Source organism: Nyctereutes procyonoides, unplaced genomic scaffold (assembly GCF_905146905.1).
Source record: "Nyctereutes procyonoides isolate TBG_1078 unplaced genomic scaffold, NYPRO_anot_genome, whole genome shotgun sequence".
Classification (NCBI taxonomy): Eukaryota; Metazoa; Chordata; class Mammalia; order Carnivora; family Canidae; genus Nyctereutes; species Nyctereutes procyonoides.
Genome location: NW_026575037.1, coordinates 1,910,662 through 1,934,566, shown reverse-complemented (window position 1 = coordinate 1,934,566; position 23,905 = coordinate 1,910,662). Strand labels below are relative to the sequence as shown.

General features: G+C 34.9%; 1 protein-coding gene across 7 annotated transcripts in view; it reads left to right on the top strand.

Annotated features, from left to right (window-relative positions):
* The window catches only part of RC3H1 (ring finger and CCCH-type domains 1), an 81,125-nt gene that overhangs the window by 30,134 nt on the left and 27,086 nt on the right, over nucleotides 1-23,905 (top strand). For 6 of the 7 annotated variants that reach the window (XM_055319094.1, XM_055319093.1, XM_055319098.1 and 3 more), the window contains exons 2-8: nucleotides 4,057-4,432; nucleotides 8,223-8,343; nucleotides 9,218-9,457; nucleotides 10,102-10,277; nucleotides 13,267-13,467; nucleotides 16,573-16,705; nucleotides 21,980-22,098. In XM_055319094.1, the coding sequence (XP_055175069.1) occupies nucleotides 4,202-4,432; nucleotides 8,223-8,343; nucleotides 9,218-9,457; nucleotides 10,102-10,277; nucleotides 13,267-13,467; nucleotides 16,573-16,705; nucleotides 21,980-22,098 (1,221 nt within the window). In that variant the 5' untranslated portion in view covers nucleotides 4,057-4,201. The remainder of the gene's footprint in view (nucleotides 1-4,056; nucleotides 4,433-8,222; nucleotides 8,344-9,217; nucleotides 9,458-10,101; nucleotides 10,278-13,266; nucleotides 13,468-16,572; nucleotides 16,706-21,979; nucleotides 22,099-23,905) is intronic. The other variant, XM_055319092.1, reaches the window with a different exon arrangement.

Here is a 23,905-nt window from a genome sequence, read left to right as displayed (position 1 = left end):
ACACAGAGAGAGAGAGGCAGAGACATAGGCAGAGGGAGAAGCAGGCTCCATGCACCAAGAGCCCGACGTGGGATTCGATCCCGGGTCTCCAGGATCGCACCCTAGGCCAAAGGCAGGCGCCAAACTGCTGCGCCACCCAGGGATCCCTAAGCAAGAGTATTATAAAAATCAGGTGTTTGGTAGTAGGTTTCTATGCAAGGCAATCCGGTGGAGGGTGCAGGGGATGCTAAAACTAGGAGTTAGGAAACTTGGTTTCTAATCCTAGCTCTGCCATTATCAAGCTGCATGACTTTGTAACTATTTTACTTGTTTTGCCTTTTGGTCTTCTCCATGTCAAATTGGTGCAGTGGAAAGTGCACATGGGCTTTAGTGTGTCAAGTCCTGACCTGAGGTGGTTGTGTACTGACTTTGCCCGTTACTACCCGTGTGACTTAGAGTTCTCTGAATGTTATTTTTTCTGAAAAAAGAAGGAAAATTATTTCAAATTCTTTGGGTTTTAAGATGAAAAGAGTTGTTTGAAAAAGTTTAATAATACTTGCTACTAATGGGGACATAAGTAAATATTAGCTCATCTTGAAAAATTAGGCTAGAACCAGATGATCTCTAAGGGTCTTTTACCAGTAAAATTTTATGATTCTATTTTAAACAATTCTTGTTACAACAGGATAATTTGGAAAATTTGTAATGGCAGCACAGATCTGAAATCAGGTAGGAGAGTCATGAGTTTTCAAATATGTAAAACTGATGTTGACCATATTTTCTACCTGTTATCCATATTGCAATGTCTGACATGTAATAAATCTCAAATATTTACTTGTAATTTTATGAATCATTAAGGAATAATATAGATGAGAATTTCTTAATGTAGAGTTTTTAGGTACCGTAGAGATTTCTGAATAGATTTCCACAGATCTATGAACTCTCTGAAATTATGCAAAATTTTTAGTATTCCTAAATTGTGGGGAGCTATAGCTTTCATAGTGAACAAGACAGATGAGGTCTCAGTTCTTGTGGAGTCTGTATTCATATAGAATATAGATATTGAGTAAGCAGATAAAAATATAAGAAAGAAAATGCTACTTATAGATGATGGGAATGCTTTATAGAGAATTTAAATATAGTGATGGACTAGAGTGATTTAGAGTTTTGAGTGGTCAGGGAGGACTTGACATTTTTGGTGGCATCTAAGTGATAAAGAGTGGTTTCCAGTTCAAAGATTAGATAGAATAGCTTGTAGTAACATACTAAAGTGGGAATAAGCTTCATTTGAGGAGCTGGACAGTACTGGGGTGGTGAGGATAAGTATTAGAAAATAAAGTTAGAGTAGAATTACAGGTATTATCATTTAGGAATTTGTAAACCAGAATATGAAATCCAGACTTTGTTCTAAATCAGAAGGCTGTTTCGGGATTTTAGCTGAAGTATGATAAGAAAGAGAAACTCAAAATGGAGATCTGATGATTCTAGCATTTAGAAGAATTTAGGAGGTCAAATACATAAATTGGAAAGGATGAGGGGAATGTGGTTCATGCACACTTTCAAGAAGCAGGGAGTTAGTAATTGTCTGTTTCATATCTTACTGAGAAGACAAATGAGATTAGAACAGTGACCTGACCATTAGATTTGGCAGTTAAGTTTAGCAGAATTGCTATGAAGTCAGTAGCTGTTAGGGCAGCTTTGTGACATTGGTTTTTGAATGAAGTCACAAATAGTTCCTTTATATTTAACCTTTAATCTTAATATGGTTAAGAGTTTGGATTTTGTGCCAATATATCTGAGTTAATATCTTAGTTCTATTTCTTCTTACCTTAGTCAGCCTCTCTAAACCTCCGTTTCTCAAATCTGTAAAGTGGGATAACGGTAATTACCTGCCTTTTATAAGTCCTCTATATAAGGCGTATGTGGCACATAGCTTTGTAAATAATAAAATTATAATTATATACAATAAAACACGTTTTGTGCCCTTTGGCACTTGTATAAAGTGTTGGAGAGACTAAAGTGCTGAGTTTTATCTCTACTTTTATACTTAACAAATTTTAAGTTGTCTACAATGTCATACTAATAAAAGGGAACCATTAAACTCTACAGAGATTAATACAAGATCAGATTATCCACAGGCATTGATATAAATTGCCATGCTAATCTATAGAAAAGTTCATGTGGGTGATATTTTATTGATTTAATCAAGCTCAAAAAGCAGTTTATGACTGATACCAGTTCCTTTTCTGAATATTCTATCTTCTAAAAATTTTTTTTCTTTTGGAGCATTCTTTAACCCCATACACAAATGTAGCATTTGAGTCTGCAGTTGAATAGAGTAATTAGATACTGTATTCTCTTTTTTACCATTCTAGATGAGAGTTTCAATATGTTAAATAGTAATAATTTAATATAAATATACTGGGCAGCCCAAGTGGCTCAGTGGTTTAGTGCAGCCTTCAGCCCAGGGCGTGATTCTGGAGACCCGGGATTGAGTCCCCCGTCAGGCTCCCTGCATGGAGCCTGCTTCTCCCCTCTCTCTATGTCTCTGCCTCACTCTCTCTGTCTCCATGAATAAATAAATAAAATCTTAAAAAATAATATAGATATACTTGTAGTTATTCATAATCTACTTGATTAAATCCATTTTAGTAGAAGTATTTATTTTTAAAACATTATGGAAATCAAAAGATTTTGATTTCTAGCAGTTTCTTTATTTACTCATTCTTGTTATTGCCGGGGCCATTTTAACAACACATGCAGATAACTTTAATTTTAGATCCTGAACATGAAATTAACTTGGTTAAATCCATTTATCTTACAGCACACTTTGCAAAAACCCAAACAAAGCTAAGATTACTCAGAAGGCAGATATTATGACTATGCTGTTTCGCTAACAATTCAGTCTGGCACATAAGTAGTGCTTAGTAAATATTTGTTGAGCGAACAGATACATTGTTAGCATACCTAATGGAAACTGCTCTCTCATCAATAATAGGCTTGCATTTAAGATTGAGTTATTTCAATAAAACAAGAATTAAATGTAATGCTCAAAAAGTAAAGTATATAGATGATTTATTTTCCTAGTTAATTACAGCTTAAATAATTTTTTCATCTTTGGTCTCTCTTGAGCATAATCAAATCTTGAAGAACCTTGTAAGACTGTTACTTTATTGTTCTGTGCATCAATTCTCATTTTTAGAAGCTACAGTTAGAGATAGTATAAATTGTATTGTTTAAGATATATTTTGGAAGTTTTAGGTTGACTTTTGTATATAAGAAGAATTTCTTTTAGATATAGGTGATGAGTTTTACAATTTGACTTTTATCCTCAGCCAAAAACAGGATAGGCAATTAAATTTCATTTAATTTGAATTATAATTATTTTCTCAGTCATAAATTTGGGGATTTAAAAAATCTTTGAAGTAAATAATTTTAACTGTGCATTTGTTCTAACACAACGCACAGTAGCAACAAGTACAGGCCATATCAGAGGTTTAAAGATAACTATCTGCAAATAAAATTCTTAACAATATCTAAGACCCTTAAAAACAGACTTTAAAAAAGCCCACAGACTCTTTATCTCATTACCCATACCTACTTTGATGAAAAAATATTTTAATGTTTTTACTTCAGGCCAATTTTTAAAAACTTTATTGAGGTGGAACATACACAGAAGCATATATATCAGTGTAGAGCTTGTTAAATTTTCACAGCTGAACAGATTGATGTAACTGATGTTTAAATAAGAAATAATATTCTTAACCTTAAAAAGGCTAATTCTTCAATATAATTCTAGACTTCAATAAACTTTAGAGACTTAGATACTGGATTTAACTTTATTACTAACTTCATTTGTTACCTGGGGCAAGTAATTTCCTTCCTGGGGTCCACTCCCCATCTCTTCAGTAAGGGGATGAGACGATGTTTTGTTAAGGCTCTAATTTTATAAAAGTGTAAAACGGTGTACTGTAGTGTTATAAATGGGGTATAAAAGGTTGTAAGTAGTAGAGTGTGGATGCATAGTTTAATTGAAAAGGAAGACACACTAATTTTTTTTCTTTTTTTGTTTTCCAGGTTATATTTCACACTATGTGCTGACTGTATCTACAGAAGATATTTAAAAAAAAAAAAAACTTTTTTCAAAGATTTTGATTCCAGTGGAATCTTTGCTTTAGATTATTTTGTGTGTGTGTTAGTGAATTATATAACTCTAGTAACAATGCCTGTACAAGCTCCACAATGGACGGATTTCCTCTCCTGCCCAATTTGCACTCAGACTTTCGATGAAACAATTCGAAAGCCCATCAGTTTGGGTTGTGGTCATACTGTCTGCAAGATGTGCCTGAATAAACTCCACCGCAAGGCTTGCCCATTTGACCAGACCACTATCAATACAGATATTGAGCTCCTCCCCGTGAACTCAGCATTGCTACAGCTAGTAGGTGCTCAGGTAAGATGAATGACTTATTATTCTTTTAAATTTCTGAGTGTGTTTTCCTTCTAAGAGAAACCTGTTGAATAAAAATTGAGCAATGTTGCCTTCTATTTAATTAGATAAAATTCTATTCAGTACTATGTAAATCCTTCATGTCAGTGTGTTGAGAGATATACTGTGGCAGTGTAGGATTTTCAGTCATAACACAGTAACAGCCATTTAATCTTGGTGGTCAGCCTTTCTCAACAGTCTTAGTGGTTCAGATCACTAGAGAAACCTAAGAGGGTAAGTCAGAAGGACCTCTTAATTAATATTGAGGAAAATATTACTCCTAAAATGATTGTATTTTACTTAATAGGAAAAGTGAAGCTACTTCAGACAATTTTACTTAGTAGACACTAACTGAAATGAAAGATAAGGACAGTGACAAGAACTGTAGAGCGTAACCTTTGGGAACCATTTTTCTAGAATAGGAGCAAATATCCCCTGGTACCTAAATGTAAAAGTCTAGCAATTCTGATGGTAATACTCTGAAATTTTATGTCTGTATTCTTGAATCTAGTTGTTAGTAATATATTCAGAAGATATCACAAAGCCAAGAAATGCAGGTTTTTTTTTTTTTTGAAATGCAGGTTTTTGAAAGCTAGATATGATTTACTTAAGTAATCCTTTACTAAATTTGCATAGTGAGTCTGAAATGCCATGTATTTACCATAAATCATTTTCTGAATAAATATACTAGAACTTCGGATCTGGCCCCATTAATGTTCTCTAGATCAGTCTTGATATAAGCTGCTAAAATGTAGGAAGGTTAATATTATATATGTTGGAGATGAAGAGAACAGTTCTAGAACAGCATATTCAAAAGGAAAACTTATCTATAAACCTCTCTTGGGGATCCCTGGGTGGCTCAGTGGTTTGGCGCCTGCCTTTGGCCCAGGGCGCTATCCTGGAGTCCCAGGATCGAGTTCTGCGTCGGGCGCCTGCCATGGAGCCTGCTTCTCCCTCTGCCTGTGTCTCTCTATCATGAATAAATAAATAAATAAATCTTAAAAAAAAAAAAAAAACTCGTGATGTCACCAGTACTACAAAATATTTGTCAAAAGGGAAAGTGCAATTGATCCTTTTTTGCTTCTTGTACTGAATTTTTCATTTCATAATCAAGTCTCTTAATTTTGAAAATCCCACTGTGACATTTTGGGAAACATTTAAATAGACTCATTAAGGATAATTTTAGAAATACACTGTTTTAATAGCAAATAACCAAAGGTTGCTTTTTTTCATTAAATTGTCTAAAGAGGAACTAACTTTCCATAAAATGAGTAAGACCTTGTTATATCTTAACTGAAACAACTAATGTTAATGATATTTGAGTATGGGGCATTTTATTTTATTATTTTTTTAAGTTTAAATTTTAGGTAGTTAACATACAGTACAATATTGGTTTCTGGAGTATAATTCAGTGATTCATTACTTATTTACAACACCTGCTGCTCATCATAACAAATGCCCTTCTTAATACCCATCACCCATCTAGCCCATCCCTACCCTATGTCCCTCCATCAACCCTTAGTTTGTTTTCTATCTTTAAGAGTCCTTATGGCTTGTTTTCCTCTTTCCTTTTTTCTTTTCCCCCTTCCCATGTGTTCATCTGTTTTGTTTCTTAAATTCCATGTATAAGTGAGATCATATGGTATTTGTCTGTCTCTGACTGACTTATTTTACTTAGCACAGCATATTCTAGTTCCATCCATGTCATTGCAAATGGCAAGATTTCATTTGTTTTGATGGCTGAGTAATATTGTTATACACACACACACACACACACACACACACACACACACCACATCTTTATCCATTCATCAGTCAATGGACATTTGGGCTCTCTCCACAGTTTGGCTATTATATTGATATTGCTGCTATAAACATTGGGGTGCATGGAGCCCTTCGAATTTGTGTTTTTGTATCCTTTGGGTAAATACCTAATAGTACATTTGCCAGATCACAGGGTAGTTCTACTTTTAACATTTTGAGGAACAAGGATAGTGCATTTTAATGTATAGTAGCCACTATTTTACCTTTAAAGATTTCCTTTAAAAAGCTATTAGAGTTTATAAATGAATTAAGCAAAGTTGCAGGATACAAAGTCAACACATTAGTTGCATTTTTATACACTAGCAATGAACAATCCAAAAGGAAATTAAAAAAACAAATCTACTTACAGTAAGCGTCAAAATAATAAAATACTTAGGAATAAATTTAGCAAAGGAAGTGAACGAATCATGCACTGAAAACTACAAAACATTGCTGAAAGAAACTAAGACAAGTAGGCATTGCATGTTCATGAACTGGCAGACTTAATATTGTTAAGATCATAGTACTACCCAAAGCAATCTACGAATTCAATGCAAGCTCTTTCAAAGTCCCAGTGGTGGTTTTTCTTTTTGCAGAAACAACAACAAAAAAAACCATCCTAAAATTCATATCAGAAGGGACCAGAAATAGCCAAAACAATCTTGAAAAAGGACAAAGTAGGAGGAATCATACTCCAGATTTTGAAATTGCAAAGCTACAGTGATCAAGACAGTGTGATACTGGTATAAAGACAGACATTTAGATCAATGGAATAGAACAGAGGTCAGAAATAAACCCACACATATGAAATGATTTTTGACAATGTTGCCAAGACAATTCAGTGAGAAAAGGACAGTTTTTCCAGCAAATGGTGCTGGGAATATTGGCTATCCAAATACAAAAGAATGAACTTGGACCTTTACCTCACATCATACACAAAAATGAACTCAAAATGAACCAAAGGCAATGTGTAAAAGCTAAAACTACAGAACTCTTAAAATACAGGCATAAATGTTCATGACCTTAGTGTAGGAGGTGGTTTGTTTGTTGTTTGGTTGGATTTTTTTTTTTTTAGATAAGACATGAAAAGCATAACAAATAAAAGATTAGTTGAACTAAAGACTTAAAACTTTGTGCTTCAAAGGGCACCATCAGGGAGTGAAAGAACAACTCACAGAATGAAAGACAATAATTGTAACTCATATATCTGAAAGAAAGTTGTGTCTAGGATATATAAAATACTCATAACTCAATAAAGATCTGAATAGACACCTTACCAAAGACGATAAACATACAGATGGCAAATGCATTAATGAAAAGTTGCTCAACATTATTTGTCATTAAGGAATTGCAAATTTAAGCAGTGAGATTCTGCTACATATCAATTAGAATAACTAAAATCCAGACACAGAGAAATGCTGGTGAGGATGTGGATGAACAGAAACTCATTTATTGCTGGTGAGATTGAAAGATGATATAGCCACTTTGGAAGTGATTGTATGATTCTATGATTCTGCTTATGGAAAATGTCCAAAATAGGCAACTCCATAGAGACAGAAAATATGGATCAGTGTTTTCCTGTGGTTGGTGGGGAGTTAGGAGGAAATATGGGAGAGGGGACTTAAAAGATTATGGCATTCTTTGGAAGGGTGATAAAACTGTTCTGAAATTGTGGTATGGTTGCACAGTTATGAATATACTAAAAACCATTGAATTGTATGTCTTAAATGGGTCACTTATGGTATACAAGTTTTATTTCAGTAAAGCTATTACAAAACCAAAGTAATCCATTAAATTTTATGTGTTAGTATAGAAAAAGTCTTTTGGAAGAATTCAATAAATTTAGTGGGAGCTTTGATGTTACCACAGTTAGAGTAGCAGTGTATAAAATACACTCAATAAAACGTTTAATTCATGAGTACTCATACAGACCTTTTCTTTTGATCTCAAGGTCCCTGAGCAGCAGCCCATTACTTTGTGTAGTGGGGTTGAAGATACAAAGCATTATGAGGAAGCTAAGAAATGTGTAGAAGAATTAGCATTGTACCTGAAACCACTCAGCAGTGCTAGAGGTAAATCAGAAGCTAAACAAATGTTTATTAAAGATGTTTTTATTACCATAAAAAATGTGGCCTATAGGGGCACCTGGATGGCACGGTCAGTTAAGTGTCTGACTCTTGGTTATGGCTCAGATCATGATCTCTCACGGTCAGTCATGGGATTGAGCCCCATGTTGGGCTCTGCACTCAGCTCAGAGTTTACTTGAGTTTCTCCCTTTCCCTGTGCCCTTCCCTCTCCTCTCTAAAATAAATACCTCTTTTTTAAAAATTGTGGGCTGTAAATGAATGCTAATGAAATAACTTATTTATTGTAAATCAAACCTACGAGCACTAAATAATATCATTACAAACCACATCAAATAGGTAAATTTAGAGTTTATGTGATGTTGGAAACATTTGAATGAGCTACAAAAGTGTGAATATACTAGTGGTTTCAGAAGGGCTTTCCATCATTTGACAACTCTGGGTTGCCTCCCTTCTATTATGTTTTATATTTTTACTGCCTTGCCATTATGGCTTGTTATTTCATTAGAAAGATAAAATTAACCATTATGAAATAATATGCCAGAACTATTATGTTCTCAGGATTCGAGTCTTAAACTAAATATTAATGCTGTCTAACCTTTTTTTCCTTTTTTCCTCCATGGCTATGATGAATAATGATATATTTAATGTTGTAATGAGTGGTATATTTACATGACATACAGCTTTTGTATATTTTTAACATGCAAATTAGGCTTTATATAATTTTATCTATTATTTAAGCATTCTAGTAGAACTGGAACTATTCATGTATGCATAAGTCAGTCAACCCATCAGAGGAAGTTTTTGTGGACTCTAAAACTGCGTTGTAAATCTATATATAACTTTTTACTCTCTTTTAAAGGAGTGGGTCTGAATAGCACTACGCAGAGTGTTCTGAGTCGCCCAATGCAGAGAAAGCTGGTGACTCTGGTCCACTGCCAACTAGTGGAAGAAGAAGGCAGGATTCGTGCTATGAGAGCAGCTCGATCTTTAGGTGAACGGACAGTTACAGAGCTCATTCTTCAGCACCAGAACCCCCAGCAGCTCTCCTCCAATCTCTGGGCAGCAGTCAGGGCTAGGGGCTGCCAGTTCCTTGGACCAGGTATGTGATTAAAGTTTGATATTTGTTATAGTAATAATTCTAGGAGTATGGTGTAAGAACTATAAGTGTGATGTACAAAGGCTGGTTTTTAGCAATATTCTGTTGTTATCAAGAAATACCCCACTTGTGGTGCCTGGTGGCTCAGTAGGTTTAAGCCTCTGCCTTCGGCTAAGGTCATGATCCCAGGGTGCTGGAATCATGCCCCATGTTGGGCTCTGTGCTCAGTGAGGGGCCTGCTTCTCCCTCTCCCTCTGCCTGCTTCCCCTGCTTATGCTTGCTCTCTCTCTCTGTCAAATAAATAAATAAAACCTTAAAAAAAAAAAAGAAATATGTTACTTGACAATCATGGCTTGGGTAATTCCATGTCAGTATTTTAGAGCCTCTAAAACTTCTCAGTGTCAAAAGTTTTCATTTGAAAGAAGTTTTTCTTGAATGTATTATTTTTATATCTGTCTTAAATATACAGAATAATACAAATTTTTCCCAAAATGGTTAGAAAGTATAACTGTGAATATGTGTTATTATGTTGTGTTGCTCATTGAGTGGTGGAACCTGCAGCAATTACTGAATATTGCCCTTCTAATAAATAGTTTAATCTTATCCTTGCACTTTGATAAATTTTGGTTTTGCCCAACTTTTCCTAGCAATGCAAGAGGAAGCTCTAAAGCTGGTTCTCCTGGCCTTGGAAGATGGTTCTGCTTTGTCAAGAAAAGTATTGGTTCTCTTTGTGGTGCAAAGGTTGGAGCCACGGTTTCCTCAAGCCTCTAAAACTAGCATTGGGCATGTTGTCCAGCTCCTTTATAGAGCCTCCTGCTTCAAGGTATGAACTAATGTTAAATTTCAGCTTAAAAGGAAACATTGTCTTTTCCCCAAACTTATATAGTAATACTTTGAGTTAAATAAAGTTGCCCCCTCAGAAAATTTCAACAATCTTTTTTCTTTTCAAAAATATAAAAAAAGATAAAGAAGAATGTAGATGGTGTTTTATTAAAGTTAAATCTTATTAAATTTTGTATTTTGGATTTTGCACAACATAGATCAAACTGAGGCTTACAGATTTTTTATTTGAAGAGGCTAAAATGCTGTGTTATTTTTCCACCAATACTGTAGGCAGAATTGGTCTGAGCAGAGAGTCATTGAAGCAAGAAGTTTCATTTTGCTATTTGCTCCTGCTGTAATTCCACATACACAGCACTGGAGTTCCATTTGCCATTTCATTTTCAGTGTATATAGTAATGCTGGACACACTCTTTTGTATCTCAAAATTGAATCAGCACTACTTCAAATATCCGTGCTCACTATGTATCATTTATCATTCATCCTGTTTTCCTGACTTCTTAATGTCAAGGCTTCTTGCTTCTGACACACACATAACTAGTACTTCATGGACCAGGGAGGCATGCCTCTAAAAAATTTTTAAATTCATACAAACTTTAAGAATAGCCATTCCTGGGTCTCTACATCCCCTCATCTGACACTAAAAACTAAAAAATCCTACAATCTATAGTTTATTCTCTCATTTCCGAGAAAGAATGATTCACAAAATCAACAGGGAAACATACCAATTTAATTTTTAAAAGCTTTAAAGCTCTGACTAAATGCCCACATTATTATGTTTCTTTCTAGAGTCAGATTATATATATACTGAATACTGAAAATGAGGTGTGCACTCCAAATCTGCACCCAACCCTGTCCTTGCCTTAGGTGCCTTTGGAACTGTCAGAAACTCTAGCCAAAATAACTCCCAACCAGTTCAGATTGTCACCAAATAACTCATATTTGTTGTAATGATTATAATATGATTGTACAGTATAATCTGGAATACACTTCAGAATGTCTGCTTCCAAAGTTCTTGTTCTCTAATAACCGTACCAGACAGACTCAATATTGCAAGCTTAAAAAATAAAAGGGAAGTCCACCCCTTCTCTGTTAAGAATAATAAGGGGTCCAAAAACCCCAGAATATCCACAGTGAACCTCTCTCAATCCTAATTAAAAGAATTAATAGTAATTGAAAAGAGACTGGAAATTTGTAAAAATCTAATGATTTTTCACTTGGGTCATGATTATTTCCCTTTTTTTCATTATACACCTGTTTTCTTCTCTTGCTGGTAATATGTACCATTATCTCCATCATGAAAAGATTAATTTCCTCTCATCACAATAGGTCCATACCCTAAATTTTATTCACTGTGGCAGAGTTTCTGTTAAGTATCTACCAATACATGCCTATTTCATTTTCTTTGTGGAACTCACATTGGTAGGCATTTTGCATTCTTCCTTGTCGCCATATGTATCGATATAGATATGTTCTAACTGCATCATTTTAGCATCTCTTTTATTTGCATTTGAAAAACTTTTTTCAAACAGGGATAATTCTGTTCCTTTTTAGTACAGTATAGTTCCAGGACTTGCTTTAGACATTGCATCTCTTGGAAATCTTTGTTTTTAGTTAAAAGAGAGTTTAGAGAACCAAGTCCAGGGAACCCTAGTATACCATATAGAAAACATTCTGCATTTTAGTAAGGTTTAGCCTATATTGAGAGGATATTTTTATACATACACATAGGTATTTCATCTTTTGATTTGCCTTTGAATTGTGGCAAAATATATTTTGTTTTTGTGACTTTAGTTCTTGATTTTTTTTCATCTATTTGGTCTTTCATGGACTTACCTAACACAATTTATTTTAGACTTTCTTGTAATAAAGATGGAAAACATTTAAAAATATAATATCAGGATGACCTAGAAGTCTTAACTAATAACATGGCTGTAGTTTTTCTTTGGTAGAAGAAAAAAAAGGGAATTTTCTACTAGAGAAATTTAAGTCTTTATGGGGATAAAAGGTTAACAGGGTATAATATATACTGAAATATGTTAGGATACAAGTGATCCTGGACTAGAATTAATTATTTTACTTTTATTTCTTGAGCCTTTGGCCTAAATCCAGCTTGACTCAAAATGTAACAATATCGCAAAAATGGTACCTACCTGAAGAAGCTTAGAGAATTAAATGAGTTAATATGTCAGTATGATGGTTAATAAGTTAACACACTGACTAGCACATACTATGGGCTCAATAACGGTTAGTCATTTTAATTATTAATAGACATTATCATCATCATTATTTTACACTTTCTGTTGGTGGCCCAGACTGCAAAACTCTGGAAAATTAAGCAGAGATTAATCATCTTTAGAATCCCACCAGCATCTGAATGAAGCTCTTTCAGTTAGGGGTACCAGCTAGCTTAATGCCAGGCAAGCCCAAGTTTAATAATCTATAGTTATGAGAAAGAAACATACATTTTGTTTTATTTTGAGAATAATTGCATGAGTATGTTCCTTTTTTTTTTTTAAGTCTTTGCTTTATTTGTGTGTATATATGTGAGTATAGTTGTATATATAAAGAAGTAGGCTCCATATCCAGTGGGGCTTACGCTCATGCCTTGAGACCAAGAGTCACATGCTATACGGGCTGAGCCAGACAGCCTTCTCAAGTATTTTCTTCTTTTCAAAAATGCATATACACACATATACGATTTAAATTCTATATGTGTGTTAAGGTCTATCCAGCCTTGGGATTTTACTCTATCCCATATTCATTCTTTCAGTAAGACCTATTCACAAATTTTTATGTCTATGAAGGGGGGAAATGTTTCACAGGCAAAACTGTGTTCCACTTTAATCTTGCTCTTGTTGCTAAAAGAAATTTGTTATTTTAAAAATTGTATGTTCTCTATATGTGTTCATATAAAGTATAAACTCATTTTGTTTTTTACCTGACTCATGAGATTATGTGTGTCTTACTAGGTCACCAAACGTGATGAAGACTCTTCTTTGATGCAACTGAAAGAAGAGTTTAGAACCTATGAAGCTCTGCGGCGAGAACATGACTCCCAGATAGTGCAGATTGCTATGGAAGCAGGCTTACGAATTGCACCAGACCAATGGTCCTCTTTGCTTTATGGAGACCAGTCTCATAAGTCTCATATGCAGTCAATTATTGACAAGGTAGACCCTTTTTTGTTTTTTACTTCTTGGACGAATCTTGGAGTTTTGGTAATTCATGATTTAGTAATCTATTTACTAAATATATGTTAAAGTGAATACCATGTGTCAGGCTCTTTTAAATTACATTATCTGTAGCTGAGTATTCTAACTAGTCATTAGTCATAGAGTAATGCCAGTTTGTTTACATAAGGGTTTTTTTGATATATTTGACATCATTAATATAAGATTTGATTAGTATTATAGTTTATCCAGCACTCTCCTGTATTCTTCTGAGAGTCTTCATCTCTATTATTGTTGCCTCCCTCCCTTCTGGTTTGGTCCCCTGAGTTTTAGTCATTGTGTGTGTTAAACCCATTTTCTGAATGCCTTCATTGTCTTCCTGTAACAGCCATTTAAGAGTCTGGAAGATGTATACATTGAGGTTTCTTACGATTCTCAGCCACAATAATTTCACATAATAAGTTACCAATCATTTTAGATTTGATCAGATTTTCAATAAACTTAATTCTACTTTATCTGTTCTTTGTTATGATAAAAAGATAACGAGAGTATACACGGTCAGTCTCCATTGTGTTGCTTACTCTAAGTGCTGTATTTAATTCTGTTAAAACTGGGGCAATCCTATAATTGTTTTTGTTGTAATTCAACATGAAGTATATGAAAGTATGAAAAAGTCTCAAAGCACCATTTAAAAAAAACATATATATAATAGTATTAACTTTTATTGCTTTACCTTAAATACTTATAACCAGAGAGATGATTATAGAGTCCACCCACATTTAATTTAAAGAAATAAGATCAAGATATAAGGGTATTTCTTTTTTTTTTTGGGGGGGGTATTTCAAATCTATTACTGTGTAACACTTACTGAGAACTTGCTGATGCCTGGTGGTTTAAAATAATCCATTTAATCTTTTCAATAGCTCTGTATTGTCCCAAAGAGATAGATTAAGTACATTTCTCCAGAATCACATAGGTAATCAGTGGCAGGGCTGGATTTGAAGTTGGGTATACTGAATTCAGAATCCGTGTTCTTAACCACTAAACCTTTCCAGACTATTCTGTCACTTTTGTTGTTGTTGTTACTTCTAAAGATAGGTTTATTTGAATGAGTGGTGTATTGATGTCAAAGGACAATTGGGAAAATGTAATTTTCAGTATAATGTGTATTACTTGTTTTGTTCTATAAATCTTTTTAGATACCTTTGCCCAAACTTTACCTATAACTCCTAAGTCTGCAGTTATGTAATTGATTGATTATAATGTATTGAAACCTTAGTAATGGTCTCTTAGAGGAGTAATTTTCTACCTCCAAAGAGAAACTTGGCTCACTTTTATAAAGATTCTGCAAGGAGGTTGACCTTTTCGTGCAAACTAGACTATATAATTTATCCTGTAACAGTATCTTCCCATCATGAGCAATAGTTTGAATGTAATATCCAGCAACCTTCTTACAAGAAACTGGTAAACAAACTTTGCAGTGTGTGTGGCACTTTATCATCTAGAGCAGTAAAACTTTCTGTGGTGATGAAAATGTTCTATATATGCAGTCTAATATGGTGATCACTAGCCAGCCATAGCTGTTTAGCACCCAAATGTGACTGTGCAACTGAAGAGCTAAAAGCTACATTTTTATTTTATTGAGTTAATTTTAACTTAAATAGCCATATGTTGCTGCTGGCTACTGTGTTGGACTGTAAAGAGAATTTATTAAAAGTGATATGAAAAGCAATAATCATAGTAAATTAATGGATAAACGTGAATTATAAGTTCACAAGAGAAAATATATGTAATTGATAGGATAGAATATAGCTCCAATAATAATTGGAGGTAAATACACCCAGGGGAAATTAATGGACTGTCCTGTGTGTGCCTTAGTGCTTGCTGCTCAGTGATTTTTTTTAAAACTGGCATAACAGATATTAAATTAGCAAAAGAGACATCTATTGCCATACATTGCTGATGGTTTATAAAATGCATTATGTATATTTTTTGGGAAATAACTTACCAGTAAATAAATACTCAAAATATTCATATCCTTTGATCAAATTTGCTATTCCCAGGAACTTCTTATAAGGAAATAATACAAACTTCCAAAAAGGTTATGAGTTTATAAGTGTTAATCACCACATTATTTATAAAGTAGCAAATAAGCAGATGGTTAAAGAATTTATCTCTGCTCAGAACATGGTTATATGGCCATTAAAATTAGTTATTTCAAGACAGATACTCTCTTCAGCTGATAAATAACATTTAGTTTCTTTAAAAAAAAAAAGTAGTGAAACATTTTTATTAAGTCTCAGTGATGAACACATGAGTATTGTCATTATTTTTAAACATTTTGAAATATTTCATAATAAAAATGATTAGCATTATAAAAATGTTTTTGTTCTAATATTAACGGTAGCCAAACCCATAAGTTTGTAAATGGCTGATTAGAAGTGTATAAAATGCATGCAAAGATGAAAAAATTGAATAAGGGCATGTCAGCATTCAGATGAGTTATTTTTCATGTTTCTTAATATGTATGCTTTTTTAAAAAGAATTACCTCTTAAAAAGTGACCTTTTTAGAGGAGAAAAATTCTTCCAAGAATCCCAAACCATTATAAAATTCTGAGTTGGAGTGCCTTTTGAAATTATTTAGTTCATATAGCAGATGGACTTTAGATTGAGTTCATAAAGGTTATATCCGGTGTCGTGATATAAGCTCAGTTTGAGTTCAATTTCATTGTTCTTGGTATTGTATAACATTTCTAAATTCTAAATTTCAACTATTTGGAAGCACTCCCAAGAGCCAAGCTAATATAGTGCCCTAAGAACATAAGATGGAAAGGGTAAACTTCCAAATTGAGGAATTGAGAAAGGTCTCACATTTGAGGAAAGTGCCATCAGGGAGAAGGAAGTTTACCATCTGCCAAGCAGTAAATGCAGGGAAGTGCAAGGATTGTTCAAGCACCAGTAATCCAGTCAGGCCAAAGCCTAGGATGTGTTGCAGGATAAAATTAAATGTAATAAGTTGCAAAAGTGACTGCAATATTTTAAATAGTCTTTTCTTTAAAAGGATTATCTGGTTTTTGGAAAGTTAATATTTATCTTTTTTTAAGTTGCAGACCCCAGCCTCTTTTGCACAAAGTGTTCAGGAATTAACAATTGCTCTCCAGCGAACTGGAGATCCAGCAAACTTGAACCGACTAAGACCCCATTTGGAGCTACTGGCAAACATTGACCCTAGTCCAGGTAAATAAACCCAAAGGAAATTAATAGACTGTCCTGTGTGTGCCTCAGTGCTGCTCAGTGATTTTTTTTTAATAAATTAATTTTTTATTGGTGTTCAATTTACCAACATACAGAATAACACCCAGTGCTCATCCCATCAAGTGCCCCCCTCAGTGCCCCTCCTCCCCTTCCACCACCCCTAGTTCGTTTCCCAGAGTTAGGAGTCTTTATGTTCTGTCTCCCTTTCTGATATTTCCCACACATTTCTTCTCCCTTCCCTTCTATTCCCTTTCACTATTATTTATATTCCCCAAATGAATGAGAACATATAATGTTTGTCCTTCTCCGATTGACTTACTTCACTCAGCATAATACCCTCCAGGTTGAAGCAAATGGTGGGTATTTGTCATTTCTAATGGCTGAGTGATATTCCATTGTATACATAAACTACATCTTCTTTATCCATTCATCTTTCGATGGACACTGAGGCTCCTTCCACAGTTTGGCTATTGTGGACATTGCTGCTAGAAACATCGGGGTGCAGGTGTCCCGGCGTTTCATTGCATCTGAATCTTTGGGGTAAATCCCAGCAGTGCAATTGCTGGGTTGTAAGGCAGGTCTATTTTTAACTCTTGGAGGAACCTCCACACAGTTTTCCAGAGTGGCTGCACCAGTTCACATTCCCACCAACAGTGTAAGAGGGTTCCCTTTTCTCCACATCCTCTCCAACATTTGTGGTTTCCTGCCTTGTTAATTCTCCCCATTCTCACTGGTGTGAGGTGGTATCTCATTGTGGTTTTGATTTGTATTTCCCTGATGGCAAGTGATGCGGAGCATTTTCTCATGTGCATGTTGGCCATGTCTATGTCTTCCTCTGTGAGATTTCTTTTCTTGTCTTTTGCCTATTTCATGATTGGATTGTTTGTTTCTTTGGTGTTGAGTTTAAGAAGTTCTTTATAGATCTTGGAAACTATCCCTTTTGCTCAGTGATTTTTTAAATTTATCTTCTGTTACATTCCCTAAGAATTTCCCAGAGTAGTTATTTCAGACCTTTGACATTGTATTTAAGTTTTTTGGCCCTAATCTTGTCCATCTATCTCTTTATTACTTCAACTAATATTTATTTAAAACCTTTTTACTGTACTACTCCATCAGGGAGATAGGATCTCTCTGGAATCCTTTGTTTTCTCTTTTTCATGTCACAAAATTGTGCTGTATTTACTATTCTCATCTGTTTGACAAAACAAAAGTTCTCTAATTTTTTCTATATCCTATGTCCTTAGTTGATTTATCTTGGTCCCATTTTTTTTTGTCTCTCTGTGATAGTAATGTCTCGTTCATCAAGTATCCTCGTATTTCTTAACTTTTGTCAGCCCTTTTCTTGCTCCTTGCTCCTTGACCTGAAAATCACCCAACCTTCATTTTTCACATCTACAGTATTTTAGCTTGTGTCCTGTTGCAGTCCCTGTGTTTTATTCCCGCTCCTGAGCTAAAACTCTCTTAACATTCACAAGTAATCTCCCAGCTTCAAATTCCAAAGGCTTCTTCTCATTCTTGAAATGACTTGATTTCTCTTTAGCATTTGATAATATTGTTGACTAATTCTTCATTATAGAAACTCTCCTGATAATCTTTCTGTACTCTCATAGTTTCCTTCTGACTCGTCTAAATCCTGCTGCTGTCTTATTTTGACCACTTTCCTCTCCTGCCCACTAAGGAGTAGGCCACTTGTGTTCTTGGAATTTTGTTTTCCTTGCATTCTGTTGATGATGGTCAGTCATTCCCAGCATTGGTACTACTCTCGGCAGAGAATGAACTCATGAATATCTCTATCACTGTTCTCTCTTTATTATTCATCCTTACTTTCCCAAATGCTTTCTGAGACTCATCATCTTCTCTGTGTTCTTCAAAGCAAATTCTTCTTCACTTGATACTACCTCTTCCTCTTCTGTGTCTCTCTGTTAAATGACCTCATTGTCTGAAATATTTACACTTAAAACCCAAATCTTTTGTCTTAGCTCATATCTTTTCCTTTTACTTGCTCTGTATACCATTTCAGACAACGGGATCTATCTGTTCTTTCCAACATATCCCTCTTCCATGCCAGTTAATACTGCATTGGTGAGCGCCTTATTTTTCCTGAAACTGAATGCCTTCTGTTTTCCTCTACTCTTAATTCTTTCAGTCAAGTCCACTTAACTGCTGCAAAATAAATCACATCTCTGATCTTATTTCTGTGTTCTTAAACTTTCAGTGACACCCCATTGCTTATCAAAGAAGGTTTGGAACTCTTTTGACAGTAGCATTCAGGGCCCTCTTAATTTTTTAATCAATCTACCTTTATAGAATTTACTTTGAAAATTGCTTAATCAAACCAAGTCAGATATATTCCTAGAACACATTCAGTTTTCTTTTTTCACTATTGTGCTTTGCTTATTCTGAGCAATCAGAAGAGCACTTCCACAAGTTCACCACCACATTAATGACCAATCTATTTATTTGCATCCATGCCAATATATTCTGCTTTCCTTGTGTAACAGTGGATAAACTGTACCTCTAAGCTAAGGCCCCTCTTTCTTCTCATGTTCTAATATCTTGTCAAGTATAGTACTCCAATATCTTCTGTTTCTTAGATCACCAAGTTTCCTTCTCTACTAGAGTATTTCTGTCAACATACAAACACTGTTATTCCTGTCATCATAACCCACTTTTGACAACATTTGCCATCCATCTACTACGCTATCCCCTCCCCCCCCTTTTAATATGCTCTTGAACTCACTCCAGTCAGGCATTTATCTCTGTTGTTCGAAACTGCTTTGTCAGGGTCACAGGTGACTTCCATGTAGTTAATTCCAGACATCAATTTTTGGTTCTCATTTTATTTGGCCTATTAAATGCAGCATTTAATATTGTCATTTACTTTTTGATCCTCTTAATACTTTCTTTTTAAGATTTTATTTATTTGAGAGAGAGAAAGCCACAGACAGACCATGAGCTGAGGGGGAGGGGTAGAGGAAGAAGCAGATTCCCTGAGAGCAGGAAGCCTGATGTAGGGCTCTATCCCAGGACCCTAGGATCATGACCTGAGCGAAAGTCAGATGTTAACCTATTGAGTCACCCAGGCGCCCCCAGTGTTAACACTTTTTTCCCTTGGCTTCCAGGCCACCACACTTTCCTCCTTTCCTTCTCATTTTATTAGACCCTCCTTTGAGCCTCTTTTGCTAATTTCTCATCTCCATAGCCTGTCACTTTTGGATTGCTCCCAGAGTTTAATCCATGTATCTCTTTTCTAATTATACCCATTCCCTGAAGAATATCATCTAGTCTCATAACATTAAATATTATCTTTATGACTCACAAATTTACTGTTTTTCATCAGTTCGATGCCCACATTTCTTTTGATCTTTGTGTTTTTGAAATTGAGATGGTTCTGTATAGGTAATGATGTGGTAATTTAATTAACAATCTTTTTCTATTTTGGTGGTACATAAAATAATGCTGTATGTTGCAATTGATTTAGAATCTGTGAAACATGTTGTATATCTGGATCAAACCTTCTTCCTGAATTCTTTTGTATATTCACCTGCCTGCTGAACATCCAGCAGGCCTACTTGAATATCTAATAAGAATTTCAAACTTAATTGGTCCAAAAGTGAGTTCCAGGCACCGCCCTCATCCCACCTCCCCTTCCTTTTAGTGGCAGTTCCAACCTTCCATTTCATTTCCTCACGCCAAACACCTGGGAGGTCTCAACTCTTCTTTCTCACATGTGGTACATCTGATCTAACAACATAGCCTGTAGGCCTTTCCCTTTAAAATCCATCTGGACTCCTTCTGCTTGTCAACTTCACTGCTACCATCCTCATCTCTCATCAGGGATTACAGAGTAGCCTCCTATTGTCAGTCTGGTTTTAGCATAGGAACTAGAGTGCTCCTGTTACCCTTCTCAAAAATTCTCCCGAGCTGAGTGAGCCCTGTGTTCAGCTCCATGCTAAGGGTGGAGTCAGCTTCAGATCCTCGCCCTCTCCCTGCTCACATGCACACGTACTCTCTAACTCTCTCTCTCTCTAAAAATAAATAAAATCTTAAAAGAAAAAAAAATCTCCAGTGCTTTCCATTGTTCAGTTTTGTCCTAATGTATCCACAAGTTACAGTCATTCTCTTTTTTTCAGGTCTTTTATCAGATAAAACCTTCTCAAGGAGACATTCTCAGGCCACACAGTCCAATATCTTACACAGATCTGTCCCATGCCCCTTCTTCGCTCTATTTATTCAAGTCATCATTATCAAAATTGTTTTTATTTCAGTTATTTATTGTCTGTCTCCTCTCTTGGGTATGATGTTTTTTTGTTTTGATCCCTGTTGCTTCCTAACAAATAGAACAATACCTGGGACTTATTAGTAGGTGTTCCAAACAATACTTTTTTGTATGACTGTTCTCTTCACCTTCTCTATATCTTCTTTTTTTTTTCCAAGTGAAACTCCATGTGTCCTTCAAAGCCTCATTTACGTGCCATCATCTAGAGAAGTCTTTCACAGTGTCTCCAATAGGAAGTCATCTCTATATTTGCATTCTTACTTCTTTTTATATTTTTTCTTAAAGAACATTTCATATTTGTGGTTTTTTCCTTTATAAAATCACAGCACTGGCACTGGACAAATGCTAAATGAAGAGGATGTATAGCAGAGTTGCTTTATATAGTGACTCTTCTATTAAACTTTTTAAACATTTTTGTATACCAATACTTGATTTATGCCGAATTTCAAAATGGCTAGTCTACAGTTAAGTTTTTTTTTGGTCCACACAGTGTTGGTCTGCATAATATCCTAAAATTTTTAGGTCCTGACACTTTAAACTGGGTGATTTTACATGAAAATCTTAAAGTTTAGTCTTCCTGGGAAAAAGCCATGTGTCTGGCAGTGCCCGCCTTGCCTCATCACATAACAGCAATCTGCTAAAGCTGAATAGTAACCATAACCTTAGATGTAGGCCATACTCTCCAGTTCAGCACACTCCCTGTCTCTGTGTTGTCATTTCCAATACTAAGAGTCTAATGATGGTTGCCATTTATTGTCTGGCCTGCTTATTTTCTTTATGTTACCTTCCCTATCCCTGTAGTTATTTTAGTTTACAATCTATTCCTTTAAATGATGTTTGGGTGAATAAGTTATTACCTGATAAGTTGTACGAAACCTAACTTGATTTCACTGAAGGGCTGACAGTAACTGTTTTTTAGTTTAATATGACAAATATCGAATAACATCATTTAAAAATTGTTTTAATTTGTTGTGTAGATGCCCCTCCTCCTACTTGGGAACAGCTAGAAAATGGACTGGTTGCTGTGCGTACTGTGGTACATGGGCTAGTAGACTATATCCAGAACCATAGCAAAAAGGGAGCAGATCAACAGCAGGTAAGGGGGAAGTTTGAAACTTAGAAGTAAGCCACTATGGTTGTTATAACAGATACAAACAAAGCCAACAAGATGACATGAATATTTTGAGACTGTGACTATAGAAACTATAAATTAGTTTAGCATGGTTAACAGCCAGCTTAATGGATTAGTGTAGTAATTTTAACTGACAACAATGGAATTAAATAATCCTGTTGGTCTTCTGCTGTACTGGAGTCATTTTTCACATATAGCAGCATTTGATTGTGCTAAAGATTATATGTTAAAATAAAATGATTCTCTTTGGTTACTATTACATTTTAGTTCGACTATCAGGTTTTTTTTTTGTTTTGTTTTATATATATATCAGTTTTTAATGCTGTATTTGTCTAGTACTGTTCACATATTTGTAAATGCTTTTTCTCTAGTAGTAGTTCAACATTTTTTTATTCATATAATGTTTATTATACAAGTGAGCCGAATTTTCCTCAAATACTTTTAAGTGAAGTATATGGCAGTAAAATGTAATAGCTTATGTTATGGCTACAGTTTTTCATTTTTCATTTTACCTCAGTAATTTTATTTTGCCTTCAGGATTTATGTTAGGTTCACTAGGTCTTTTATTTTGCAATAGTGAGCTTGTGAAATTAAAACCTTGTTATTAATTTATCTGGGTCAGGTAAATACTAAAAATAGATTATTCAATATTTCTTTTTTCTTGGAGGGGCAAGGAACACGAAAAGTATCCTGCTAAGTAGGGGATGGTACTTGGCTGACTTAGTAGAGCATGTGACTCTTGATATCTGGGTTGTGAGTTTGAGCCCCCATGTTGGGTATAGAGATTACTTAAAAATAAAATCCTTTTTAAAAAAGTGTCTTGCGGGATCCCTGGGTGGCGCAGCGGTTTGGCGCCTGCCTTTGGCCCAGGGCACGATCCTGGAGACCCGGGATCGAATCCCACGTCGGGCTCCCGGTGCATGGAGCCTGCTTCTCTCTCTGCCTGTGTCTCTGCCTCTCTCTCTCTCTCTCTCTCTCTCTCTCTGTGTGTGTGTGACTATCATAAATAAATAAAAATTTAAAAAAAAAAGTGTCTTGCTGAGTAGAATAATATGGATACAGTTTTCCTAAATAAGCATAGACCAGACTTTATGATAAGAAATAAAAGATTAAAAACTTATTTTTAACTCTGTATTCCATTAGACATCACGAAGAATGTAACAAAAATAGTAAGATTAATCTTTAAATTCTGTCAATAGGTGATAAAATGCAAATTTCAAATTTCATTTAGCTTAGTATTATGTTTGGTAGCTCATTGACTTCCTAATCCATCATGTCTTATACTGGAAAATAATAATAATATAATAATTTTCATTTGCACTTTTAGAGTTATTGTAGGTCCTTAACATGTTCTTCTGCATATCAAGAATTGGTTATAGAGGGGTGCCTGGATTCCAGAGTCCTAGGATCAGCCCTGAGTTGGGCTCCCTGCTCAGTAGGCTGCTGGTTTCTCCCTCTACTCCTCACCCTGCAGGTGCTTTCTCTCTCTTTCTCAAATAAATAAATAAAATCTTTAAAAAGAATTGGTTGCAAAGTATTTTTCAGTTATAGAGCCTATAGTAGATTTGTGTTCTAGGAAAACCTAATTGTAAATATGGCTATACGAAACATTGTCCAAAACAAATATTAGAACACATATTAAACATTTGAAAGCCCTAAACTCTAGTGGTTTGTTTGTCCATTATAAAATCTGAAAAGAAAATCATAAAGCTGTCATGAAATTTAATCCAGGATTTTTTTTAAGATTTTAATTATTTATTTGAGAAAGAGA